General features: G+C 40.7%; 3 protein-coding genes across 3 annotated transcripts in view; 2 read left to right on the forward strand and 1 right to left on the reverse strand.

Moving 5' to 3' along the window:
* LOC133052041 (endogenous retrovirus group PABLB member 1 Env polyprotein-like) overlaps positions 1-16,877 on the reverse strand; it is a 221,896-nt gene extending 205,019 nt beyond the window's left edge. The window contains exon 1 of the mRNA XM_061136784.1: positions 16,850-16,877. Coding sequence (XP_060992767.1) covers positions 16,850-16,852 — 3 coding nt within the window. The 5' untranslated portion in view covers positions 16,853-16,877. The remainder of the gene's footprint in view (positions 1-16,849) is intronic.
* On the forward strand, positions 2,678-3,191 carry LOC133052083 (spermatid nuclear transition protein 3-like). Its single transcript, XM_061136855.1, has 2 exons — positions 2,678-2,794; positions 2,976-3,191. Exons 1-2 carry the CDS (start codon positions 2,678-2,680, stop codon positions 3,189-3,191), a joined length of 333 nt encoding a protein of 110 aa, XP_060992838.1.
* Positions 12,825-13,338, forward strand: LOC133052082 (spermatid nuclear transition protein 3-like). The gene is made up of 2 exons (XM_061136854.1): positions 12,825-12,941; positions 13,123-13,338. The coding sequence occupies exons 1-2, from the start codon at positions 12,825-12,827 to the stop codon at positions 13,336-13,338; spliced, it is 333 nt and encodes a 110-aa protein (XP_060992837.1).
* Positions 16,878-24,023: the final 7,146 nt, after the last annotated feature.

The raw sequence follows: 24,023 nt of genomic DNA on the forward strand, positions 1-24,023 counted from the left end.
TTTATTGCCCAAGATAGCCACAAAGTCACTCCCTCTTTTCTTTAATTAAGTCTTTGCTCAAATGTCCTGGATTCATAAGGCCTTCCGTCATTTTCCTCTGGGGAGGAAAAACTCCCCATTTCTCAAAACCCATAAGGTTCTCTCTATACTGTATAATTGACTATTTGTGGTTACTATTAACCTTCCATCCTCACTGACTAGAATGTAAGCCCCATGAAACCAGGGTCCTGTGTATTGGCTCCCGATGCGCGCCTAGCACCCACAACAGTGCCTGAAATTCCGCAGGGGGTGAATTAATACCTGTGAAGTGGGAAATAAGCATTACACCAAAGAATTTATGTCCATTTTTGCAATTAAATAAAACAAATCCAGACTAATGTAAGAAGGAACTTGATTTGACATGACTATGGGGATAGGGACATCTCACACACTACCTAATAAATGCTGAGAATTCTCCAAGCTAGGCTTCAACCATACATGAACCAAGAATTTCCAGATGTTCAAGCTTGACTAAGAAAAGGCAGAGGAACAAGAGATCAAATGGACAGCATCCGTTGGATCATAGAAAAAGCAAGACAATTCCAGAAAAGCATCTGCTTCACTGACTACACTCAAGCATTGTCCTGTGTGGATCACAACAAATTGTGGGAAATCCTTAAAGAGATGGGAATACCAGACCCTCTTATGTGCCTCCTGAGAACTCTGTATGCAGGGAAAGCAGCATTAGTTAGAACCGGACATGAAACATCAGACTGGTTCCAAACTGGGAAAGGGGTATGTTAAGGCTGTATATTGTCATCCTGCTTATTTAACTTATATGCAGAGTACATCGTGAGAAATGCAAGACTGGATGAAGCACAAGCTGGAAGATTGCCGGGAGAACTATCAATAACCTCAGATACGCAGGCGACACCACCCTTAAGGCAGACACAAAGAGGAACTAAAGAGCGCTACAGCATGTAGTCCCCAGGCTATTCCGTGGGCCCTCCAGCTCACCCACTGGCCCAAGTCTGCGTGAGCTCCAGGGCCTCCGGAAGAAGGCCTGAATCTGCCTCTAATCTCAGTCTCCTCCTGATTACCACACCACCCTTGACTTAATCACTTCCCCAATGGTCCCTCACTGACAGTAACCTGTGGGCATTGCCCACTGCAGTGCTGCCCAATAGCTAAGCAGGACAGCTAACAGTCACTCATTTACAACTGTTTGCTTGTGGATGGGGCCCTCTGAGGCACCAAGCAATGGTTGGGCAACACCTGTGGCCAAGGAACAGGGTGGGTTGAAACGGAACACACCAATGGCTACCTGTTAAGGCTGTGCTCATCCTGCTCTGTTACACTGTAAATAGAAAAAGCATCACTGTGAATTTAAGGTTTGTGAAAGTAGTTTTCAACGTGGGCTGGCCTGCACATTCTTGTTGGCTTTGAACTATTTATACTATATGCTGAACATGTGATCAAGTGGCAGCGGTTGGAGGGGCATAGAGATAAGTGCTGGTGAAAGGAATGCCTGGGAATATAACCAAAAGAATGATAGGCAAAAGTTAAATAAGTATGTGAAATAAAAATCTGAGGTTGGAAAGGAGTCAGTCCAAAAGATGCCGGCACACTGGACCCAAAGTGTCCTCATGTAACAGAGCAACATGGGCAGAGCCCTTCGCGGGTAGCCATTGCTGTGCCGTATTACTCCGCCTCCTGTTACTAGGCAACAGGACTTGCTCAGCCATTGGTCAGTCCCTCACTGGCCCCACCCACAAGCAACCAACTATCACTGAGCTACCTACAGATACTTCTCCTGCTCAGCTATTGGTCAGCATTGCAATGGGCCCTACCTACTGATAACGGTCAAGGAGGAGTGACTGGGGAATTGATCCAGTCAAGAGTCAGTGGTGCACTGCTGAACTGACTCTTGACTTTGAGCAACTTTCTTTAAAAAAAAAAAAATCAGTTATTGATTTCTGCTAGATGGGGCAAGTTGAGTTTCCCTACTCAATATGAGAGCTGAAGTGTCCCCAAAAAATTTAGTGGAGGAGACATTTAAAACTGTCTTTGCTCTGATGTGTAATCTTCTGGAGACTGTGTATTGAACTTTGGGCAACAGAGAGGATTCACCAAGTCTGGGGGTCGCTAAAGCTCATCACAGTAGATAAAACATCCAACCTGTTCTTAATTACCTTTGTCCACTTTAAGTGCTTGCTCTTAAGTTCCTTAAGCCCCTCAGGAACCCCCAACAGGCAGAAGGTGATCTAGAGATGAAGTGCTTAGAGGACTCTGAAGGGATGAAGTGGGACAGAAAGGGTTCGGCAGATGTTCATAGAGGGATGAAAGAGGCAGGACTGTTGAAGTGGCACATATAAGTCAAAGGATAAAGAGAACAGAAAGGAAGTTTGAAAGTCATGAGGAGAAGCACCATGCCCCTGAATCACCACTCCCCAGAATCAGACACACAGACATGTCAGCAGTGGGAAAGTTATATCACAGCCTCCCTCAGCATCCACTAGCCCATGCTGATGGGCACAGTGGTGCACTGTGATGTCTAAGCCCCCCAAGCTACTATTGGCTGGCGCAGTGCCTAACGGACCAATCAGATTGAAGGGTGTGGCTCCTCATTGTCCTCCAAGGGTATAAATAGGGAGGTCAGAGGCAGAGAGTCTGGGTTAGGCCACTTCTTGGCACCATCATGACTAAGGCAACCAGGAAGCCACCGCAGTCAAGAAGAGTTGCAACGCGGTTTGCTTCAAGGAAGAATGGAAAAAAGAAGACCCTTTGTCACAGGAGGTGCAGAGGCAGTATGAAGGTAAGATGACTCCAACTAAGCTTCCCATGTTCTCCACTGACTTTGCTGCCCAAGACCTCTACCCTGCCCATGCCTGGCACAAAAGCCCTCATTAGCCCACATCCCTTTCTCATGAAATCTCCCTTCCATCTCAGTTTTTATGTCCTTTCCTCAAAACTAAGACACTTGTCTTGTCTTGCAGGCACGAAATATGACCATGAGGGTCAGAAGACCTCTACAAGGTGCCCTCAGAAAGAAAATCCGATCGTATGCCACTCAGTCGACGAAGGTGAAGAAAACAAGAAAAGCAAACTGTTTCTTCTCTCGCTGTGGACGAAAGAAATTGAATCGAAGCCGAAAAAGGTACCAAAAGATGAGGCAGAGTCAAGGAAGGAGGCAGAATCAAAGGAGAAAATAAGCTCAGCCGCCCCAAAAGAAGAGACTCTGGAGAAGTACAACCTGGGCAGCAAGTAAGTGAATAGCAAAAGTCAGACAGTTTAGAAATGTGCCTCCAGAGGTCTGCATGCTTAGCAATGGCCAACCAAGAAAAGACTCACACGAACATAGTAAGCTGATGGCTGCAAATAAAAGAAACATCAAATGGTGAAAAGATGATATTTGTGTGTGTGTGAATTTTCTGATGGAAGGGAGGGAGAGAAGAGAAGAGGTGGGCACTGGAAACGGGAGGGTATGGGGTCCCAAGAGGTTGGGGAACAGACCCTCAGGTCCCCAGTTGGCCAGAGAGTAGAGGTGTGGAGTGGGTCAGGAGTCTGCACTGAAGATGGATAACCCTGCTTAACACTTGATTTCAAGGGCCAGGAGTAGTGGTGTGGTGTTCCTGCCTTTGTCTGGGGTGTGGAAAGACATTAGGGTCTAGATTGCCAGGCCCAGATGGGAAGGGGTTTTCACATGGGGGCGGTGAGTGTGAAACTCCCCCTGAGAAAGGCAGACCGAAATCACCTCCTGGCCACCTACCTCATAATGGGGTTTGTTGCATCACTCACCTATGCTGTCAGCTAAAGGTGCTCACAAGGCACAAAGTGCTGATACAACTAAAACCCACAACCAGCACTCCCAGGGACTCAAATAATGTTTGGAGGGAACAAACCAAATATTGATTAGGCCACCTATTTGCTAAGAAAATTTTGGAGAGCATTATATTCCCAAAGAAGGCCAGTGGTTGTGGCCCAATCCCGGTGCACATTACAAACAGGATCACCCTCTACAGAGAATTTTTTTTTTGGTGGGGAGGGGTGGAGGGTACTATGTATGTTGTGGAGGCGTAGTTCCCTGAACAGGGATTGAATCCATGCCCTTCTAGTGAAAGCATGGAGTTCTATCCACTCGACAGTCATGGAAGTCTGTACAGAGAAATTTACATAAGTATTAATATAAGACTGAGTAAAATTTGGTCTTGTAATTATCACCATATCCTAGGATTTCTAAACAACCACAGTCGTAAAACTTTCTTCCCCAATAAAGTCTTTTGTTAGTCCAACTTCTACAAGTTTATCATGGTTTAAAAGAAAGAGTATGCAATATGTAATTTGATGTTAACTTTCATTTTGAAATATTTTAAAAATACCAAGGAGAAGTTAAACAAATATGGAGATATATAAGTCAGAGGCTCTGACGATGAGAATCCTGTGTGTCTTCAGAAAACTTTTTAGAAGCAACCAAAACACAGAGTTTCACCATCAGCATCCAAAGAGTTGAGTTCAAATTTTAACTCAATGATATGTTATCTTTGACCTGGACTGCAGCTCCCTAATTCAATCTTTCTGGCACTGTAACGCCTGGGAGACCCCACTGATGATTCAAAGTCAGTCACTGAATGTGATTTAAAATCGATAAGAGTGAAAGACCCCCTGGGTGTGCTGCCCTTTATTTTTTTTAAAGTTCTTTTATTTTAATTGATTTATTTCAATTGGAGGCTAATTACAATGTTATAGTGGTTTTGCCATACATTGTCGTGAATAAGCCATGGGTGTACATGTGTTCCCCATCCTGAGCCCCCCTCCCCCCGCCCTCCCCATCCCATCCCTCAGGATCATCCCACCGCAACTGCCCTGAGCACCCTGCCTCATGCATCCAAGCTGGACTGGAGATCTGTTTCACATACATGTTTCAATGTTATTTGCTCAAATCGTTCCACTCTCGCCTTCTCTCACAGAGTCCAAGAGTCTGTTTTTACCTTTGTGTCTCTGTTGCTGTCTCACATATAGGGTCATTGTTACCATCTTTCTAAATTCCATTTATATGTGTTAATATACTGTATTAGTGTTTTTCTCTCTGACTTCCTTCACTCTATAATAGGCTCCAGCTTCATCCACATCATTAGAGCTGATGCAAATGCATTCTTTTTAATAGCTGAGTAATATTCCACTGTGCATATGTAGCATGGCTTGCTTATCCATTCGTCTGCCCATGGACATCTAGGTTGCTTCCATGTCCTGGCTATTACAAACACTACGGTGATGAATATTGGGGTACACGCGTCTCTTTCAATTCTGGTTTCCTCAGTGTGTATGCCCAGCAGTGTGATTCCTGGGTCATAGGGAAGTTCCATTTCAAATTTCTGAGAAATCTCCACACTGTTCCTCTCCAGCATTTATTCTTTGTAGACTTTTTGATAGGAGCCGTTCTGACCAACGTGAGATGGTCCCTCACTGTGGATTTGATTTGCATTTCTCTCATAATGAGTGATGTTGAGCATCTTTACATGTGTTTGTTAGCCATCTGTATGTCTTCTTTGGAGAAATATCTATTTAGTTCTTTGGCCCATTTTTTGAATGGATCATTTATTTTTCTGGAATTGAGCTGCAGGAGCTGCTTGCATATTTTTGAGATTAATTCATTGTCCATTGCTTCATTTGCTATTAGTTTCTCCCATTCTGAAGGCTGTCTTTTCACCTTGCTTACACTTTCTTTGTTGTGCAAAAGCTTTTAAGTTAAATTAGGTCCTATTCATTTATTTTTTTGCTTTTATTTCCATTCCTCTGGGAGGTGGGTCATAGAGGATCCTGCTGCGATTTATGTCAGAGAGTGTTTTGCCTATGTTTTCCTCTAGGAGTTTTATAGTTTCTCGTCTTACATTTAGATCTTTAATCCGTTTTGAGTGTATTCTTGTACATGGGGTTATACAGTGTTTTAGTTTCATTCTTTACAAGTAGTTGACCAGTTTTCCCAGCACCACTTGTTAAAGAGATTGTCTTTTCTCCATTGTATTTTCTTGCCTCCTTTGTCAACGATAAGGTGTCCATAGGTGGGTGCATTTATCTCAGGGCTTTCCATTTTGTTCCATTGATCTGTATTTCTGTCTTTGTGCTGGTACTATACTGTCTTGATGACTGTAGCTTTGTAGTGTAGCCTGAAGTCAGGCAGGTTGGTTCCTCCAGTTCCATCCTTCTTTCACAAAATTGCTTTGGCTATCCAAAATTTCTTGTATTTCCATACAAATTATGAAATTGTTTGTTCTAGTTATGTGATCTCTACAGAACTTTCAGAATTTGTCTTCAGTCATGATGGAGCAAGTGAAAGGATGAAATATTTTCCCTTCTAACTAGTCCTCAATTCCATTTGTCATTAAAAGACTATTCATTTCTGAAGAGCTAGCATGGCTAAAATGGAAGACAGATTTCTAGTTTGTGATATATAATGTAGACATCAATTTGCTTTTTTCTGCAGATTTCAATCTATTTTTTAATTATACTGATACAACTACTGATGAATAATTTATTTTTGTATGTAGATCAATACTAAGAATGATATGGATTCTTTCCATAATCTCATCCCCAACATTTTAAACACTGCAGTTCTATACAGTATTGATGAATGTCTGGTCCAACCTGAAATTACACCAATATCATCAGTATATTCCATGATTTTCTGATTGAACATTTCTCCAAAGCTCTTAATGTAGGAATTTAATATGTGATAATACTTTCCTATTTATAGAATCTCCATACCTAAACATTAATTTAAAAAAAAAGCTTTAGATTTATAAAATGCTTACATTCAGCTGTACAACCATACCAGAACTTGACAGACTTTTGGCTGGCTGTCTTACCAAGAAACCCTGTCTATTCTGTAAATCAATAGTCAACTTCCCTGCATTTCTGTATTAAAATTATTTTTCAGAGACAGGGTCTTTCTCAAAGAGCAAAACAAGTAGAATATTTTCTATAGATGTATCCTATATATAGGATGTGGCCTATGTATACTATCTTGACTTACACAGAGATACTTATAAATGTATATATTGGCATATATATGGAAAACCAAATGTACATAGAAAAAGTAAAAATATCATATAGCTCTAGAAGAAAGCCATGCAGAAACTAATGTTCCTCAAATTTAGGCTAAATCCATTGTGTCTGAATGCATAAACATAAAATATGAATAATTTTACATGTGCAAAGCTCCAACAAATATAATTGCATGGAAACTAATTGGGAATGAAAAACACTTATTGAAAACTCTAAAAGTCATCAGGTGAAAAGAGACACTCAATAGAAAATGATCAAGATAATTGAAAGACTTGAACAAAAACTTGACCAAAGAAGTCACAGCAATGGCGAATAAGCACAGGAAAGAAAAGATGCTGAGCATATTGGCTACGATGGAAATGCAAATTAAAACTATAAAGAGTTCTAACCGCTCTATATCTATCAAAGTGGCTACACATTTTGAAAAGGTGACCACACAATAAACTGGCAAGGATGCAGAGAAACTGGATTATTCATACATTTCTTGTGAGAGTATAAAGTGGTACAGCTATCCTGGAAAACAGTTGGACACTTTATTAAAGAACATGCTATAAACATTCAAGTATAATTTGACCCAGAAGTTGTATTCCTGCATATTTATTCTACAGAAATGAACATAAAAGCTTTTACATCAATTGTCATTGAAACTTTGTTTGTAATACCTAAAAATGTAGACAGGCTAGAGGTCCTTCAATGAGTGAATGGTTCAACTGTGGTTTAACCATAGTTACATAACCATACCACCATACCAGTCACGCAGTTAGCCATACCAGTAACACTCCTCATCAATAAAATGGAAGAAAATATTAATACATGTAACAACGTGGATGAATCTCAAGTGCATGCCAAAGTGAAACAGAGGCCAGCCTCTAAAAGGCAGGTACTTGATGATTCCATGTACATATTATTCTCAAAATGACAAAATTAGAGACATGGAAAAGAAATCAGTAGTCATAAGGGATTGTGGAAAAAGAATATAAGACTGTGGTATTAGGGAATTCCTTTAAGGTTACAGAATAGTTCTCTATCTGGAGGTGGTTATGCAAATATACATATATTTTACATCAATATTCATAGAAAATATATTATAACCATAACACATAAGAGCTCTTAAACTCACTAATAAGAGAACAAATAAACCAATTAAAATGTGGGAAAATATTTGAATAGCAATTGTTGACATAAGATATGACATAAGTTGTACACATGATGCATAAACACGTAAAAATAAGTAAAATAATTAGTAATTAGTACTGAAGGCATATTAAGTATGCAAATTGTATCTTGGATGAAAGAAATAAAATAACTGAGAACATAAACAACTCTCAGGAAAAGAGAGAAACTTAAACTCTCCTCAGTGACTCATAAGAATGCAAAATGATAAAGACACTTTGGGAAATGTTTTTCATCACTCATAAATATCTGCACACTGGAAAACTGTGTGATCCCATTCCTAAATAACTCCCACGTAAAACATGAATTTCTGTTCACATAAAACCCTTCATGCCAATGTTTATTGTGGCTCTATTAATAATAGCCCCAAACTGGCAATAACTCAGATGTTATTCAACTGGTAAGCCAATATACAAATGGTGCATCCATCCGATGGAATACTATTCAACAAGAAAAAGGGACATGCTATTGATGATTGCAAGAACTTGAAAGTTTTTCAACTTAAATTAAAGAACCAGATCAGAAAGACTACTTACTGTATGAGTTAATAGGCACATGGAAAAACACTGACCATCACTAATACTTAGAGAAATAGAAATGAAAATTACTAGGAGATATCCCCTCACAGCTGTCAGAATGGCTATCATCAAGTCAAAAAGTCTGAAAATAACATATGGCGGCAAGGATGTGGACAAAAGGAAGCCCTTGTACATAATTGGTGGGAATGTAAATTTGTGCACTCACCTCGGAAAACAACGTGGAAGTTTCTTAAAAACACTAAAAATAGAACTACCATGTGACCCAGCTATTCCACGCCTAGCTATACATCAGTAGAAAATGAATACTAATTTGAAAAGATACATGAACCCCAAAGTTTATTACAGCCTTGTTTATAATAGAAAAGATATGGAAGCAACCAGTGAGCAAGATGCACATGGTTCCTGTCTTCATAGCACTTGCCTGGAGTATGAGATAAGCAAGCATTTGAACACCACAGTAATCCTCAGAAATACTGGTAGTTACATGTTTGTTGAGGTGGAAACATTCTCCCAGCATATGGTATAGAAAAGGAAGGCTACAATATAGCATATAGATTGATTCAATTTGTATAATTTAAAAAAAAAATCACTGATGTACATATGTTCATCCAAAAATATATGTATTATATGTATACATTTAGCATTATATAACATATGTAATATATATGTCATAAACATTTAGCTAGAAAAACAAAGACAGAGTATGAACAGTATATATGTCTATTGACACACTTATTGGTGTTCTCTAATTTCATTTGTATACTCATTTTTGCAATTTCCATACCGCTTTGCCTTGAGTATATATTTACAATTAGAAAACATTAATAATGCTCTTTCGAAGCAGGGTAACCCAGACATTAAATTAGCATATGCTCAGGTGTCCCATCAAGTTCTTCCCTCTTCCTCCAAGGCCACGTTTCTTCACAGTTTTCCCATCATACCTTAGATTCCAGTTATATGCAAGGCATGTATAACCAGCTTTCTTGGGTCTCGGTGCCTTTTCAGGTTCTCCACCACTGTCTGGGAAACACTTTCACAGCTTTCCACTTGGTGATCTATCTACTTTAGGTGGCTCAGGATTCATCTCAGGTGTCTTTACTGAAATGTACCCCTCCCCAAACTCCTTGCCATCAGGCTATGACAAATGCCTCTCCTCTTTACCACCACAGCCCAGTGTGGTTTGTGTATGGTGAACCAATTCATCATGTAAATGGAAAGATGTTTACTATTACATTCCTCCTTTTCCTGCCCTGTTCTCTCTCATCAGCAGCTCATCACTTTCTAGTCTTGTCCTCACTCACCTGGTCCCACTTGCACCAGCCTCCTTGTTTTATTGAAAGGACATAGACAATTCCTTTTGGGGCTTTTGCCCTGGCCATTTCCTCTCCCCAGTCTTTATTGCCCAAGATAGCCACAAAGTCACTCCCTCTTTTCTTTAATTAAGTCTTTGCTCAAATGTCCTGGATTCATAAGGCCTTCCGTCATTTTCCTCTGGGGAGGAAAAACTCCCCATTTCTCAAAACCCATAAGGTTCTCTCTATACTGTATAATTGACTATTTGTGGTTACTATTAACCTTCCATCCTCACTGACTAGAATGTAAGCCCCATGAAACCAGGGTCCTGTGTATTGGCTCCCGATGCGCGCCTAGCACCCACAACAGTGCCTGAAATTCCGCAGGGGGTGAATTAATACCTGTGAAGTGGGAAATAAGCATTACACCAAAGAATTTATGTCCATTTTTGCAATTAAATAAAACAAATCCAGACTAATGTAAGAAGGAACTTGATTTGACATGACTATGGGGATAGGGACATCTCACACACTACCTAATAAATGCTGAGAATTCTCCAAGCTAGGCTTCAACCATACATGAACCAAGAATTTCCAGATGTTCAAGCTTGACTAAGAAAAGGCAGAGGAACAAGAGATCAAATGGACAGCATCCGTTGGATCATAGAAAAAGCAAGACAATTCCAGAAAAGCATCTGCTTCACTGACTACACTCAAGCATTGTCCTGTGTGGATCACAACAAATTGTGGGAAATCCTTAAAGAGATGGGAATACCAGACCCTCTTATGTGCCTCCTGAGAACTCTGTATGCAGGGAAAGCAGCATTAGTTAGAACCGGACATGAAACATCAGACTGGTTCCAAACTGGGAAAGGGGTATGTTAAGGCTGTATATTGTCATCCTGCTTATTTAACTTATATGCAGAGTACATCGTGAGAAATGCAAGACTGGATGAAGCACAAGCTGGAAGATTGCCGGGAGAACTATCAATAACCTCAGATACGCAGGCGACACCACCCTTAAGGCAGACACAAAGAGGAACTAAAGAGCGCTACAGCATGTAGTCCCCAGGCTATTCCGTGGGCCCTCCAGCTCACCCACTGGCCCAAGTCTGCGTGAGCTCCAGGGCCTCCGGAAGAAGGCCTGAATCTGCCTCTAATCTCAGTCTCCTCCTGATTACCACACCACCCTTGACTTAATCACTTCCCCAATGGTCCCTCACTGACAGTAACCTGTGGGCATTGCCCACTGCAGTGCTGCCCAATAGCTAAGCAGGACAGCTAACAGTCACTCATTTACAACTGTTTGCTTGTGGATGGGGCCCTCTGAGGCACCAAGCAATGGTTGGGCAACACCTGTGGCCAAGGAACAGGGTGGGTTGAAACGGAACACACCAATGGCTACCTGTTAAGGCTGTGCTCATCCTGCTCTGTTACACTGTAAATAGAAAAAGCATCACTGGGAATTTAAGGTTTGTGAAAGTAGTTTTCAACGTGGGCTGGCCTGCACATTCTTGTTGGCTTTGAACTATTTATACTATATGCTGAACATGTGATCAAGTGGCAGCGGTTGGAGGGGCATAGAGATAAGTGCTGGTGACAGGAATGCCTGGGAATATAACCAAAAGAATGATAGGCAAAAGTTAAATAAGTATGTGAAATAAAAATCTGAGGTTGGAAAGGAGTCAGTCCAAAAGATGCCGGCACACTGGACCCAAAGTGTCCTCATGTAACAGAGCAACATGGGCAGAGCCCTTCGCGGGTAGCCATTGCTGTGCCGTATTACTCCGCCTCCTGTTACTAGGCAACAGGACTTGCTCAGCCATTGGTCAGTCCCTCACTGGCCCCACCCACAAGCAACCAACTATCACTGAGCTACCTACAGATACTTCTCCTGCTCAGCTATTGGTCAGCATTGCAATGGGCCCTACCTACTGATAACGGTCAAGGAGGAGTGACTGGGGAATTGATCCAGTCAAGAGTCAGTGGTGCACTGCTGAACTGACTCTTGACTTTGAGCAACTTTCTTTAAAAAAAAAAAAATCAGTTATTGATTTCTGCTAGATGGGGCAAGTTGAGTTTCCCTACTCAATATGAGAGCTGAAGTGTCCCCAAAAAATTTAGTGGAGGAGACATTTAAAACTGTCTTTGCTCTGATGTGTAATCTTCTGGAGACTGTGTATTGAACTTTGGGCAACAGAGAGGATTCACCAAGTCTGGGGGTCGCTAAAGCTCATCACAGTAGATAAAACATCCAACCTGTTCTTAATTACCTTTGTCCACTTTAAGTGCTTGCTCTTAAGTTCCTTAAGCCCCTCAGGAACCCCCAACAGGCAGAAGGTGATCTAGAGATGAAGTGCTTAGAGGACTCTGAAGGGATGAAGTGGGACAGAAAGGGTTCGGCAGATGTTCATAGAGGGATGAAAGAGGCAGGACTGTTGAAGTGGCACATATAAGTCAAAGGATAAAGAGAACAGAAAGGAAGTTTGAAAGTCATGAGGAGAAGCACCATGCCCCTGAATCACCACTCCCCAGAATCAGACACACAGACATGTCAGCAGTGGGAAAGTTATATCACAGCCTCCCTCAGCATCCACTAGCCCATGCTGATGGGCACAGTGGTGCACTGTGATGTCTAAGCCCCCCAAGCTACTATTGGCTGGCGCAGTGCCTAACGGACCAATCAGATTGAAGGGTGTGGCTCCTCATTGTCCTCCAAGGGTATAAATAGGGAGGTCAGAGGCAGAGAGTCTGGGTTAGGCCACTTCTTGGCACCATCATGACTAAGGCAACCAGGAAGCCACCGCAGTCAAGAAGAGTTGCAACGCGGTTTGCTTCAAGGAAGAATGGAAAAAAGAAGACCCTTTGTCACAGGAGGTGCAGAGGCAGTATGAAGGTAAGATGACTCCAACTAAGCTTCCCATGTTCTCCACTGACTTTGCTGCCCAAGACCTCTACCCTGCCCATGCCTGGCACAAAAGCCCTCATTAGCCCACATCCCTTTCTCATGAAATCTCCCTTCCATCTCAGTTTTTATGTCCTTTCCTCAAAACTAAGACACTTGTCTTGTCTTGCAGGCACGAAATATGACCATGAGGGTCAGAAGACCTCTACAAGGTGCCCTCAGAAAGAAAATCCGATCGTATGCCACTCAGTCGACGAAGGTGAAGAAAACAAGAAAAGCAAACTGTTTCTTCTCTCGCTGTGGACGAAAGAAATTGAATCGAAGCCGAAAAAGGTACCAAAAGATGAGGCAGAGTCAAGGAAGGAGGCAGAATCAAAGGAGAAAATAAGCTCAGCCGCCCCAAAAGAAGAGACTCTGGAGAAGTACAACCTGGGCAGCAAGTAAGTGAATAGCAAAAGTCAGACAGTTTAGAAATGTGCCTCCAGAGGTCTGCATGCTTAGCAATGGCCAACCAAGAAAAGACTCACACGAACATAGTAAGCTGATGGCTGCAAATAAAAGAAACATCAAATGGTGAAAAGATGATATTTGTGTGTGTGTGAATTTTCTGATGGAAGGGAGGGAGAGAAGAGAAGAGGTGGGCACTGGAAACGGGAGGGTATGGGGTCCCAAGAGGTTGGGGAACAGACCCTCAGGTCCCCAGTTGGCCAGAGAGTAGAGGTGTGGAGTGGGTCAGGAGTCTGCACTGAAGATGGATAACCCTGCTTAACACTTGATTTCAAGGGCCAGGAGTAGTGGTGTGGTGTTCCTGCCTTTGTCTGGGGTGTGGAAAGACATTAGGGTCTAGATTGCCAGGCCCAGATGGGAAGGGGTTTTCACATGGGGGCGGTGAGTGTGAAACTCCCCCTGAGAAAGGCAGACCGAAATCACCTCCTGACCACCTACCTCATAATGGGGTTTGTTGCATCACTCACCTATGCTGTCAGCTAAAGGTGCTCACAAGGCACAAAGTGCTGATACAACTAAAACCCACAACCAGCACTCCCAGGGACTCAAATAATGTTTGGAGGGAACAAACCAAATATTGATTAGGCCACCTATTTGCTAAGAAAATTTTGGAGAGCATTATATTCCCAAAGAAGGCCAGTGGTTGTGGCCCAATCCCGGTGCACATTACAAACAGGATCACCCTCTACAGAGAATTTTTTTTTGGTGGGCAGTGGTGGAGGGTACTATGTATGTTGTGGAGGCATAGTTCCCTGAACAGGGATTGAATCCATGCCCTTCTAGTGAAAGCATGGAGTTCTATCCACTCGACAGTCATGGAAGTCTGTACAGAGAAATTTACATAAGTATTAATATAAGACTGAGTAAAATTTGGTCTTGTAATTATCACCATATCCTAGGATTTCTAAACAACCACAGTCATAAAACTTTCTTCCCCAATAAAGTCTTTTGTTAGTCCAACTTCTACAAGTTTATCATGGTTTAAAAGAAAGAGTATGCAATATTTAATTTGGTGTTAACTTTCATTTTGAAATGTTTTAAAAATTCCAAGGAGAAGTTAAACAAATATGGAGATATATAAGTCAGAGGCTCTGACGATGAGAATCCTGTGTGTCTTCAGAAAACTTTTTAGAAGCAACCAAAACACAGAGTTTCACCATCAGCATCCAAAAAGTTGAGTTCAAATTTTAACTCAATGATATGTTATCTTTGACCTGGACTGCAGCTCCCTAATTCAGTCTTTCTGGCACTGTAATTCCTGGGAGACCCCACTGATGATTCAAAGTCTGTCACTGAATGTGATTTAAAATCGATAAGAGTGAAAGTCCTCCTGGGTGTGCTGCCTTTTATTTTTTTTAAAGTTCTTTTATTTTAATTGATTTACTTTGATTGGAGGCTAATTACTTTACAATATTGTAGTTGTTTTACCATACATTGTCTCGAGTATGCCATGGGTGTACATGTGTTCCCCATCCTGAGCCCCCCTCCCGCCTCCCTCCCCATCCCATCCCTCAAGGTCTTCCCACCGCAACTGCCCTGAGCACCCTGCCTCATGCATCCAACCTGGACTGGAGATCTGTTTCACATATGATAATATACATGTTTCAGTGCTATTTGCTCAAATTGTCCCACTCACCTTCTCTCACAGAGTCCAAGAGTCTGTTTTTACCTTTGTGTCTCTGTTGCTGTCTCACACATGGGGTCATTGTTACCATCTTTCTAAATTCCATATTTATGTGTTAATATACTGTATTAGTGTTTTTCTCTCTGACTTCCTTCACTCTATAATAGGCTCCAGCTTCATCCACCTCATTAGAACTGATGCAAATGCATTCTTTTTAATAGCTGAGTAATATTCCATTGTGCATATGTAGCATGGCTTGCTTATCCATTCGTCTGCCCATGGACACCTAGGTTGCTTCCATGTCCTGGCTATTATAAACAGTATGGTGATGAATATTGGGGTACATGTGTCTCTTTCAATTCTGGTTTCCTTAGTGTGTATGCCCAGCAGAGGGATTCCTGGGTTGTAGGGAAGTTCCATTTCAAATTTTTGAGGAATCTCCACACTGTTCCTCTCCAGCATTTATTCTTTGTAGACTTTTTGATAGGAGCCATTCTGACCAACATGAGATGGTCCCTCATCATGGTTTTGATTTGCATTTCTCTGATAATGAGTGATGTTGAGCATCTTTACATGTGTTTGTTAGCCATCTGTATGCCTTCTTTGGAGAAATATCTGTTTAGTTCGTTGGCCTGTTTTTTGAATTTGTCATTTATTTTTCTGGAATTGAGCTGCAGGAGCTGCTTGCATATTTTTGAGATTAATTCCTTGTCCATTGCTTCATTTGCTATTATTTTCTCCCATTCTGGAGGCTGTCTCTTCACACTGCTTATACTTTCTTTGTTGTGCAAAAGCTTTTAAGTTAAATTAGGTCCTATTCATTTATTTTTTGCTTTTATTTCCATTCCTCTGGGTGGTGGGTCATAGAGGATCCTGCTGTGATTAATGTCAGAGAGTGTTTTACCTATGTTTTCCTCTAGGAGTTTTAGAGTTTCTGGTCTTATGTTTAGATCTTTATTCCATTTTGAGTATATTTTTGTGTATGGTGTTAGAAATTGTTCTAGTTTCATTCTTTTACAAGTGGTGACCAGTTTTCCCAGCACTACTTTTTAAAGAGATTGTCTTTTCTCCATTGTATATTCTAGCCTCCTTTGTCAAAGATAAGGTGTCCATAGGTGTGTGGATTCATCTCTGGGCTTTCTGTTTTGTTCCATTGATCTATATTTCTGTCTTTGTGTCAGTACCATACTCTCTTGATGACTGTAGCCTTGTAGTAGAGCCTGTACTCATTCACTTTAAATTTGAAGTATAATTGACATATATACAGCCATGATGGAAGACAGTATGGAGATTCCTTAAAAAACTAGGAATAAAATCACCATATGACCCAGCAATCCCACTCCTAGGTATATACCTTGAAGAAACCAAAATTGAATAAGACACATGTATCCCATTGCTCATTGCATCACTATTTACCATAGCTAGAACATGGATGCAACCTAGATTTCCATTGACAGATGAATGGATAAAGAATTATGGTATATATGCACAATGGAATACTACTCATCTATAAAAGGAAACACATTTGAGTCAGTTCTAATGAAGTGGATGAAGCTAGAACCTCTTATACTGAGTAAAGTAAGTCAGAAAGAGAAAGATAAATATATTCTAATGCATATATATATACAGAACCTAGAAAAATAGTACTGAAAAATTTATTTACAGAAGAGCAATGGAGAAACAGACATAGAGAATAGACTTATGGTCATGGGGAGAGGAGAGGAGAGGGTGCAATGTATAAAAAGAGTAACATGGAAACTTACGTTACCATATGTAAAATAAGTAGCCAACGGGAATTTGCTGTATGCCTCAGGAAACTCAAATAGGGGCTCTTTATCAACCTAGAGGGGTGGGATGGGGAAGGAAATGGGAGGGAGTTTAAAAAGGGAGGGGATATACGTATACATATGGCTGATTCATGTTGAGGTTTGACAGAAAATTATAAAATTCTGTAAAGCAATTATCCTTTAATTAAAAAATAAATAATTTTTTTAAATGCAAAGAAAAAATGATATGTTATCCTAACATAAATAAAATGCTTGAGTACAAAAATACTAGTTTTAGGAGTAAGATACAGTGATTTGAAATTTATCTCATCAACATGATATAATTACCATCTGTCACCATTTAAAGTTATCACAGTATTATTGACTATATAACCCTTTCCATGTATTAGATCTCCAAGATTATTTCATGAGTGGAAATTTGTGCTGCTTGATTCCCTTCACCTGTTTCACTCACCCTTCTTACTCATCTCACCTCTGGCAACCACCAGTGTGTTCTTTGTATGTATGAGTCTATTTCTATTTGATTATGTTTATTTGTTTTGATTTTTAGATTCCATATAGAAGTGAAATCATACAGTATTTGTCTTTCTCTGTCTGATATTTCACTTAGCACAATACCCTCTAGGTCCATCCATGTTGTTGCAAATGTCAAGATTTCATTCTTTTTTATAGTTAATTCATATTTCATGAATATAGGTTCCACGTTTTCTTTATCCATTCATCTACTGATAAGCACTTATGTTGCTTTTACATCTCCAGTTCAGTTCAGTTCATTTCAGTTGCTCAGTCATGTCTGACTCTTTATGACCCCACGGACTGCACATGCCAGGCCTCCCTGTCCATCACCAACTCCCGGAGTTTACTCAAACTCCTGTCCATTGAGTCAGGGATGTCATCCAACCATCTCATCCTCTGTTGTCCCCTTCCACTCCCAACTTCAATCTTTCCCAGCATCAGGATCTTTTCAAATGAGTCAGTTCTTCACATCAGGTGGCCAAAGTATTGGAGTTTCAGCTTCAGCATCAGCCCTTCCAATGAATATTCAGAACTGATTTCCTTAGGATGGACTGACTGGATCTCCTTGCAGTCCAAGGGACTCTCAAGAGTCTTCTCTAGCACCATAGTTCAAATGCATCAATTCTTCAGTGCTCAGCTTTCTTTGTAGTCCAACTCTCACATCCATACATGACTACTGGAAAAACCATAGCTTTGACTAGATGGGCCTTTTTTATATCTTAGCTATCATAAATAATACTGTCATGAATGTAGGGGTACATATATCTTTTTGATTTAGTGTTTTAATTTTCTTTGAATATATACCCAGGAGTGGAATTTTTGGACTTCAGAGTAGTTCTCTTTTTAATTTTTGGAGTATTCCCCATACCATTTTTAATAGTGGCTACACCAATTTACATTCCCAATAACAGTGCACAAAGGTTCCCTTTTCTCCACATCCTTACCAAAATTTGCTATTTGTAGACATTTTGATGATAGCCATTATGACAGATGTGAGGTGATAGCTCATTGTGGTTTTTATTTGCATTTCTATAATAATTAGTGATATTGAGCATCTTTTCATGTGCTTGTTTTCTAGTCTTCCCAACACCATTTATTGAAGAGGCTGTCTTTTGCACATTGTATATTCTTGTCCTTGTTTTAGATCAATTGGCTACATAAGTGTGAGTCAATTTCTGGGATCTCTACTCTGTTCAATTGGTCTATTTTTGTCCCCATACCATACTGTTTTGATTACTGTAGTTTTATAGTATATTCTACAATCAGGGAGCATAATACCTCATAGCTTTATTCTTTCTCAATATTGTTTTTGCTGTTGATATCTTCTATATTTCCATACAAATTGTGGAATTATTTCTTCTAGATCTGTGAAAAATATGATTGGTATTTTGATAGGGACTGCATTAAATCTATAGATTGCCTTGGATAGTACAGTCATTTTAACAATGTGAATTCTTCCAATCCATGTGCACAAGCTGTCTTTCCATTTTTTGTATTGTCTTCAGTTTATTTAATTAGCATCTTATAGTTTTCTGAGTACATGTCTTCTGCCTCCTCACATTTCTTCCCAGACATTTCATTCTTTTTGATGAAATTATAAATGGGATTGTTTTCTTAATATCTCTTTCTGATTGTTGTTAGTATATAGAAATTCAAGATTTCTGTATATTAATTTTGTATCCTGCAACTTTACTGGATTCACTGCTGAGTTCTAATAGTTCTTTAGTGAGAACTTTAGGTTTTTCTATATATAGTATCATGTCATCTGCAAATAATGACATTTTTACTTCTTCCCTTACGATTTGGGTGCCTTTCATTTCTTTTTCTTGTCTTATTTCTGTGGCTAGGACTTCCAATACTATGTTAAATAGAAATGGCAACAGTGGACATCCTTGTCTTAGTCCTGATCTTAGAGAAACTAGTTTCAGCTTTTCACCTTTGAGTAGCCAAGTATTACATTAGCTGTGGGCTTATGTGAAGGTTGCCCATTGCTGGTGAGTCATCTGTATGGCCCAGGACACCCTGTGTCTGATGCCAGCCTGCTAATGAATAAGGCTGGGTCTCAGGGTGGCTGGATGCAGGTTCCAGAGCTGAAGTGGCTCTGCTGGTGAGTAGGACCTAAACCCAGATTTACAGCTAGCCCATAGGTGGGTGGGGTTGAATTCAGGGTAGCTGTATGAGGGGTCCAAGGTGACCCAGAGTTACTCCCCATGCACAGATAGTAGAGGCTGTGTCTGGGGCTAATGCTAGCCTACTGGTGAGTGGGGCTGGATCCCAAGGTTTCTGACCATAGGACTCTGGCAGTCCTGGAGCTGGTGTCACCCTGCTGGTGGGTGTGGCCAAATCTCCATGCCAATGGCTGCAGGGGCCATAAGGGTGTGTCCCAGGGCTAGTGCCAGCCCACAGGTGGATGGGGTCAGGTTCTGGGCCCTCTGGTTGCCAGGTCTGTGTTCAGGGATATGAGGGGTCTCAGGGGGACATATGGAAGCTGGCCTACTAATAGGTGGAGCTTTGACTGGTAGGTGGGGCCAAGTCCTAGTGATAGTTCAAGGTGGCATTGGCCAGCACCAGTATCCTCATGGTAGAATGTGCTCCCCAAAATAGATGCCACCAAAGTCTGTGCCCCCAGGACACCAAAGTCTGCCTCCTACTTCTTTGGTCTGTCTCCTCCCTATGTCTCTTAACATCCTCTTTCCTCTTTGTGTGGCACTGTGACCAAATGCCCCCCTTTTATAAGGATACCAATTATATTGGATTAGGACCCACCCTAATAACCTCAGTTTAACTTGATTAACTCTATGAAGACCTAATCTGCAAATAGGGTCACATTCTAAGCTACTAGATCTTAAGACCATCACTTATGAATTTGGGGGGTGGAGGCACAATTGAACTTTAAGAGTACCCATCAATTTTTCCCTTTCTTTTGTTACAATAAAGTACATATCTTTCCTGCTATCTAAGAGTGATCATCTTATGATGTTCTGGACAAATGCCATCCTGCCATTTTAATAGGATTTATCATGTCCTTTCTTTTTTGTATTTTTATGTATTCCTTCCCAACTGGATTGCTTCCATTTTTATTTAAACATAGTCAATCTCCAGTGGCTAGTTAGATAAGAAAGAAGGCCCCTATTTAACTTTTTCTTAGAAATTGAATTACTTTTTTTTTTTACTCCTTTGCCACCATTCAGGTCCAAGCTACTGTTAGTTTCACCTGCATCATTGAAATCCCTCCAACTGATCTCTGATCCATAGTGTCCTATCCATCCTAAAATAGGTTCTCCATGAGACATCTAGAGTGATTTTTCCAAAACATAATTTTGACCAACTCTCTCCCCTGCTTTAAGCCCTAAAACTATTTCCCATTGCCTTTACAATGAAATTGCAACTCCTTAACATGACATATAAAGCTCCCCGCCCCTTGCTGCCATGATCTAACTCTTGCAAACCCCTTCAGTTTCATTTCTCACTTCATTTCCTTTACATTCTATATGCCAGGCAAATTAAGCTCTTTCAGCTGTTGACTGTATCCATTTTTCTGTCTCCTCTTAAGGCCCCTGAACGAGCTGTTCTATCTGTTTGGAATAGAAATCGAATAGAAATCCTCCACTTTTCACCTAACTAACACCTATTCATCTCTTGGATCTCAATGTCACCATTATGTCCTCTGAGAAACATTTCCTCACTCCACAGACTGTTTGGTTTCCTTGGTTATATGCTTTCCTATCACTCTATATGAAGACTTATCACACAGTTGTAGGTAACTATGTATTGGTGGCATACTCAGTGTCTGTCTCATCCACTTATCTCTAAGCCATATGAGCTTAAGGAATGTGTCTGGCCTCATCACTATGTGCTCCAGTTCTTAAGTCTAGTATCTGGCCCAGAAATTAAACTCAGTGAATTGTTGTTGTTTAGCCAGTGAGTTGTATCCAACTCTTTTGCAACCCCATGCACTGTAGCCCACCAGGCTCCTCTGTCCATGGGATTTCCCAGGCAAGAATACTGGAATGGGTTGCCATTTCCTTCTCTAAAGAAGTCAATGAATACTTACTCAATAAATATCACAACTGCAATTACATAATATTAGATTCTTCTTTAAGCAGTTTGCAAAGTACAACACCTGATATAGATGTTTAATAAATATCTCTTGAATGAATAATCAAGTAAATATTACTCATAATAGTGATGTTAAAAGGGAGGCATAATAAACACAGAAATTTGGACAGCATATTTTAGGATAAAGAAACAGAGGAAAAAGATACTTGTTCAAAAATGCACTCTGTCATATGAGTTTCACATATTAGCCCCCGGATTGCTTTTGCTCTTCTCAGTTTGTCCATGGGAGCTTTAGAACTCAGAAATGTCTAAATTTTGTGTAATCATATTTAAAAATACTTTTCTGCATAAGTTCAGGAACTGAATATTAATCAATTTCAAATTCTTCTTCCACAGAGGAATCTATATACCAAATTTGGTAAGAAACTAAGACATTCCTTAAGAAAGAAAATTTCTGTACTCTGATATTCCAGTTGACATGGGCTCCAGTTTCTGTCAAACGGATAATTAAGAGGTCATAAAATCAGGAGGATGTCCATGATTATCATTATTTTTGTCCTCAGGACATTCTCATATTACTGGTACTCCCTGTTGTCTTCAAGCATTGTGCATATTGCCAAGCAGCAATCCCTTCAAAGCAGAGAGCAGTGGAAGAAATTATGATGCTTTGTATCCCTTTCAGAAGTCAGAGCAGTGCTATGAATTAAGGCCAGATATGAAAAAAACCTAGAATCAATTTGTGTGATACCTGACCAGTTGCAAAACATGTTCACAAAGAAGCAGCAGCAGCTTTCCCTAAATAATGATTTCTAGCATTCCTGAGTAAGCTGTTGTTTTAATTAACACAGATATATAAAGGAAATGAACAAGGCCAATATCTTCTTTTAAAATCTGCAAGTCTGCTGCCAGCATAGAATTAAACTGCAGAACAAATTTAAATTTACATGCTGCTATTCCTTAGTATTGGGACACATTTAATTCACTTCTTTATCTATGTATCATGGCAACCCATTCCAGTATTCTTCCCTGAAGAATCCCATGGACAGAGGAACCTGGCAGAATACAGTCCCTAGGATCATGAGGAGTCAGACACAACTGAAGTGACTTAGCATGCACGCAGTCCATTTTTTGTTTATAAATGATCTCATTTAAATTCATTAAATTCACCTATCTACACACACACACATATATACTGGGAATAAAATCATGTTACCCTAATATCCTAGGCCTTCTATCCCTTCATTACTGTAAGTCAAGGCCAAGTTGGGGCTTACACAGCCAGAATAATATTTGACCTCCCTTGATAACCTTAATTCCATCAATAGGTGTCAAAAAGAGAGCCACACAGACTTGGAATAAATCTGCTTTTCCTCTGATGAAAGTGTTAGTCACTAAGTCATGTCTGACTCTTTACGACCCCATGGACTGTAGCCCATCAGGCTCCTCCATCCATGGGATTCTCCAGGCAAGAATACTACAGTAGGTTGCTGTTTCCTTCACCACGGGATTTTCTTGACTCAGGGATCGAATTCAGGTCTCCTGCATTGCATGCAGATTATTTACTGTCTGAGGGAAAAACTTTTTCTCTGATAGGGATACATTATGAGCTTTGCCCAACATGACTTTCTCACTTTCACTTGTAGGAATCCAAAGACAGCCCCAGATACCCCTGCCTTGGAACCCACACTCTCACCTGCCTTGAATCCACTCAGTCTCACTGAGTCCCTTATCTGTGTTTATGTCAGTTACTGCAAGGCCCTGGGCAAATATCACCCCTAATCAGTGAAAGTTGGACCATAAAGAGGGCTGAGCACCAGAGAATTGATGCTTTTGAACTGTGGTGTTGGAGAAGACTCTTGAGAGTCCCTTGGACTGCAAGGACATCAAACCAATCAATCCTAAAGGAATCAGTCCTGAATATTCATTGGAAGGACTGATGCTGAAGCTGAAACTCCAATACTTTGGCCACCTGATGCAAAGAACTGGCTCATTAGAAAAGACCGTGATCCTGGAAAGATTGAAGGCAGGAAGAGAAGGGGATGACAGAGGCTGAGATGGCTGGATGGCATCACTGACTCAATGCACAGGAGTTTGAGCAAGCTCCAGGAGTTGGTGATGGACAGGGAAGTCTGGAGTGCTGCAGTCCATGGGGTCGCAAAGAGTTGGATATGACTGAGTGACTGAACTGAACTGAATCTGCACTAAATCTTTGCACATCTCTTATTTTAGCTTTGTTAACTCCTCCTTTACTTCTGAAAAACAGCCACTGGGCCTCGTCTGTCAGGCCCAAAATGTCTGACATGCTCAGTTTCTCTGACTTTTTCCATCCTCCAAGGAAACTGCAGCAGCCTTTTCAAGAAATGGCTGGTTCCTCTTCTATACCTATCTTACTGCTGGTGTTGGAAGTGGAATAGGTGTCCTCCTTGTTCCACATCTCTGGTTCCTAACAGATCATTCTGTTTAGCTCTATTAGCCCAGCTTTGCATTTGATGTTACACTATTGTGTTGCCTACAGCATCTTCTTGCTGCTGTCATCCAGTCTCTTACTCGTTTTAGATGGTGATTCCCTGATACGCTCTC

This window comes from Dama dama, chromosome X (genome assembly GCF_033118175.1).
Source record: "Dama dama isolate Ldn47 chromosome X, ASM3311817v1, whole genome shotgun sequence".
Lineage (NCBI taxonomy): Eukaryota > Metazoa > Chordata > Mammalia > Artiodactyla > Cervidae > Dama > Dama dama.

What these genes read in the sequence shown, in the direction of transcription:
- LOC133052083 (XM_061136855.1), top strand. Translation starts at nt 2,678, where the DNA reads ATGACTAAGGCAACCAGGAAGCCACCGCAGTCAAGAAGAGTTGCAACG. An exon ending in GGTGCAGAGGCAGTATGAAG is followed by an intron (nt 2,795 to 2,975) that starts GTAAGATGACTC and finishes CTTGTCTTGCAG; the next exon opens with GCACGAAATATGACCATGAG.
- LOC133052082 (XM_061136854.1), top strand. Translation starts at nt 12,825, where the DNA reads ATGACTAAGGCAACCAGGAAGCCACCGCAGTCAAGAAGAGTTGCAACG. An exon ending in GGTGCAGAGGCAGTATGAAG is followed by an intron (nt 12,942 to 13,122) that starts GTAAGATGACTC and finishes CTTGTCTTGCAG; the next exon opens with GCACGAAATATGACCATGAG.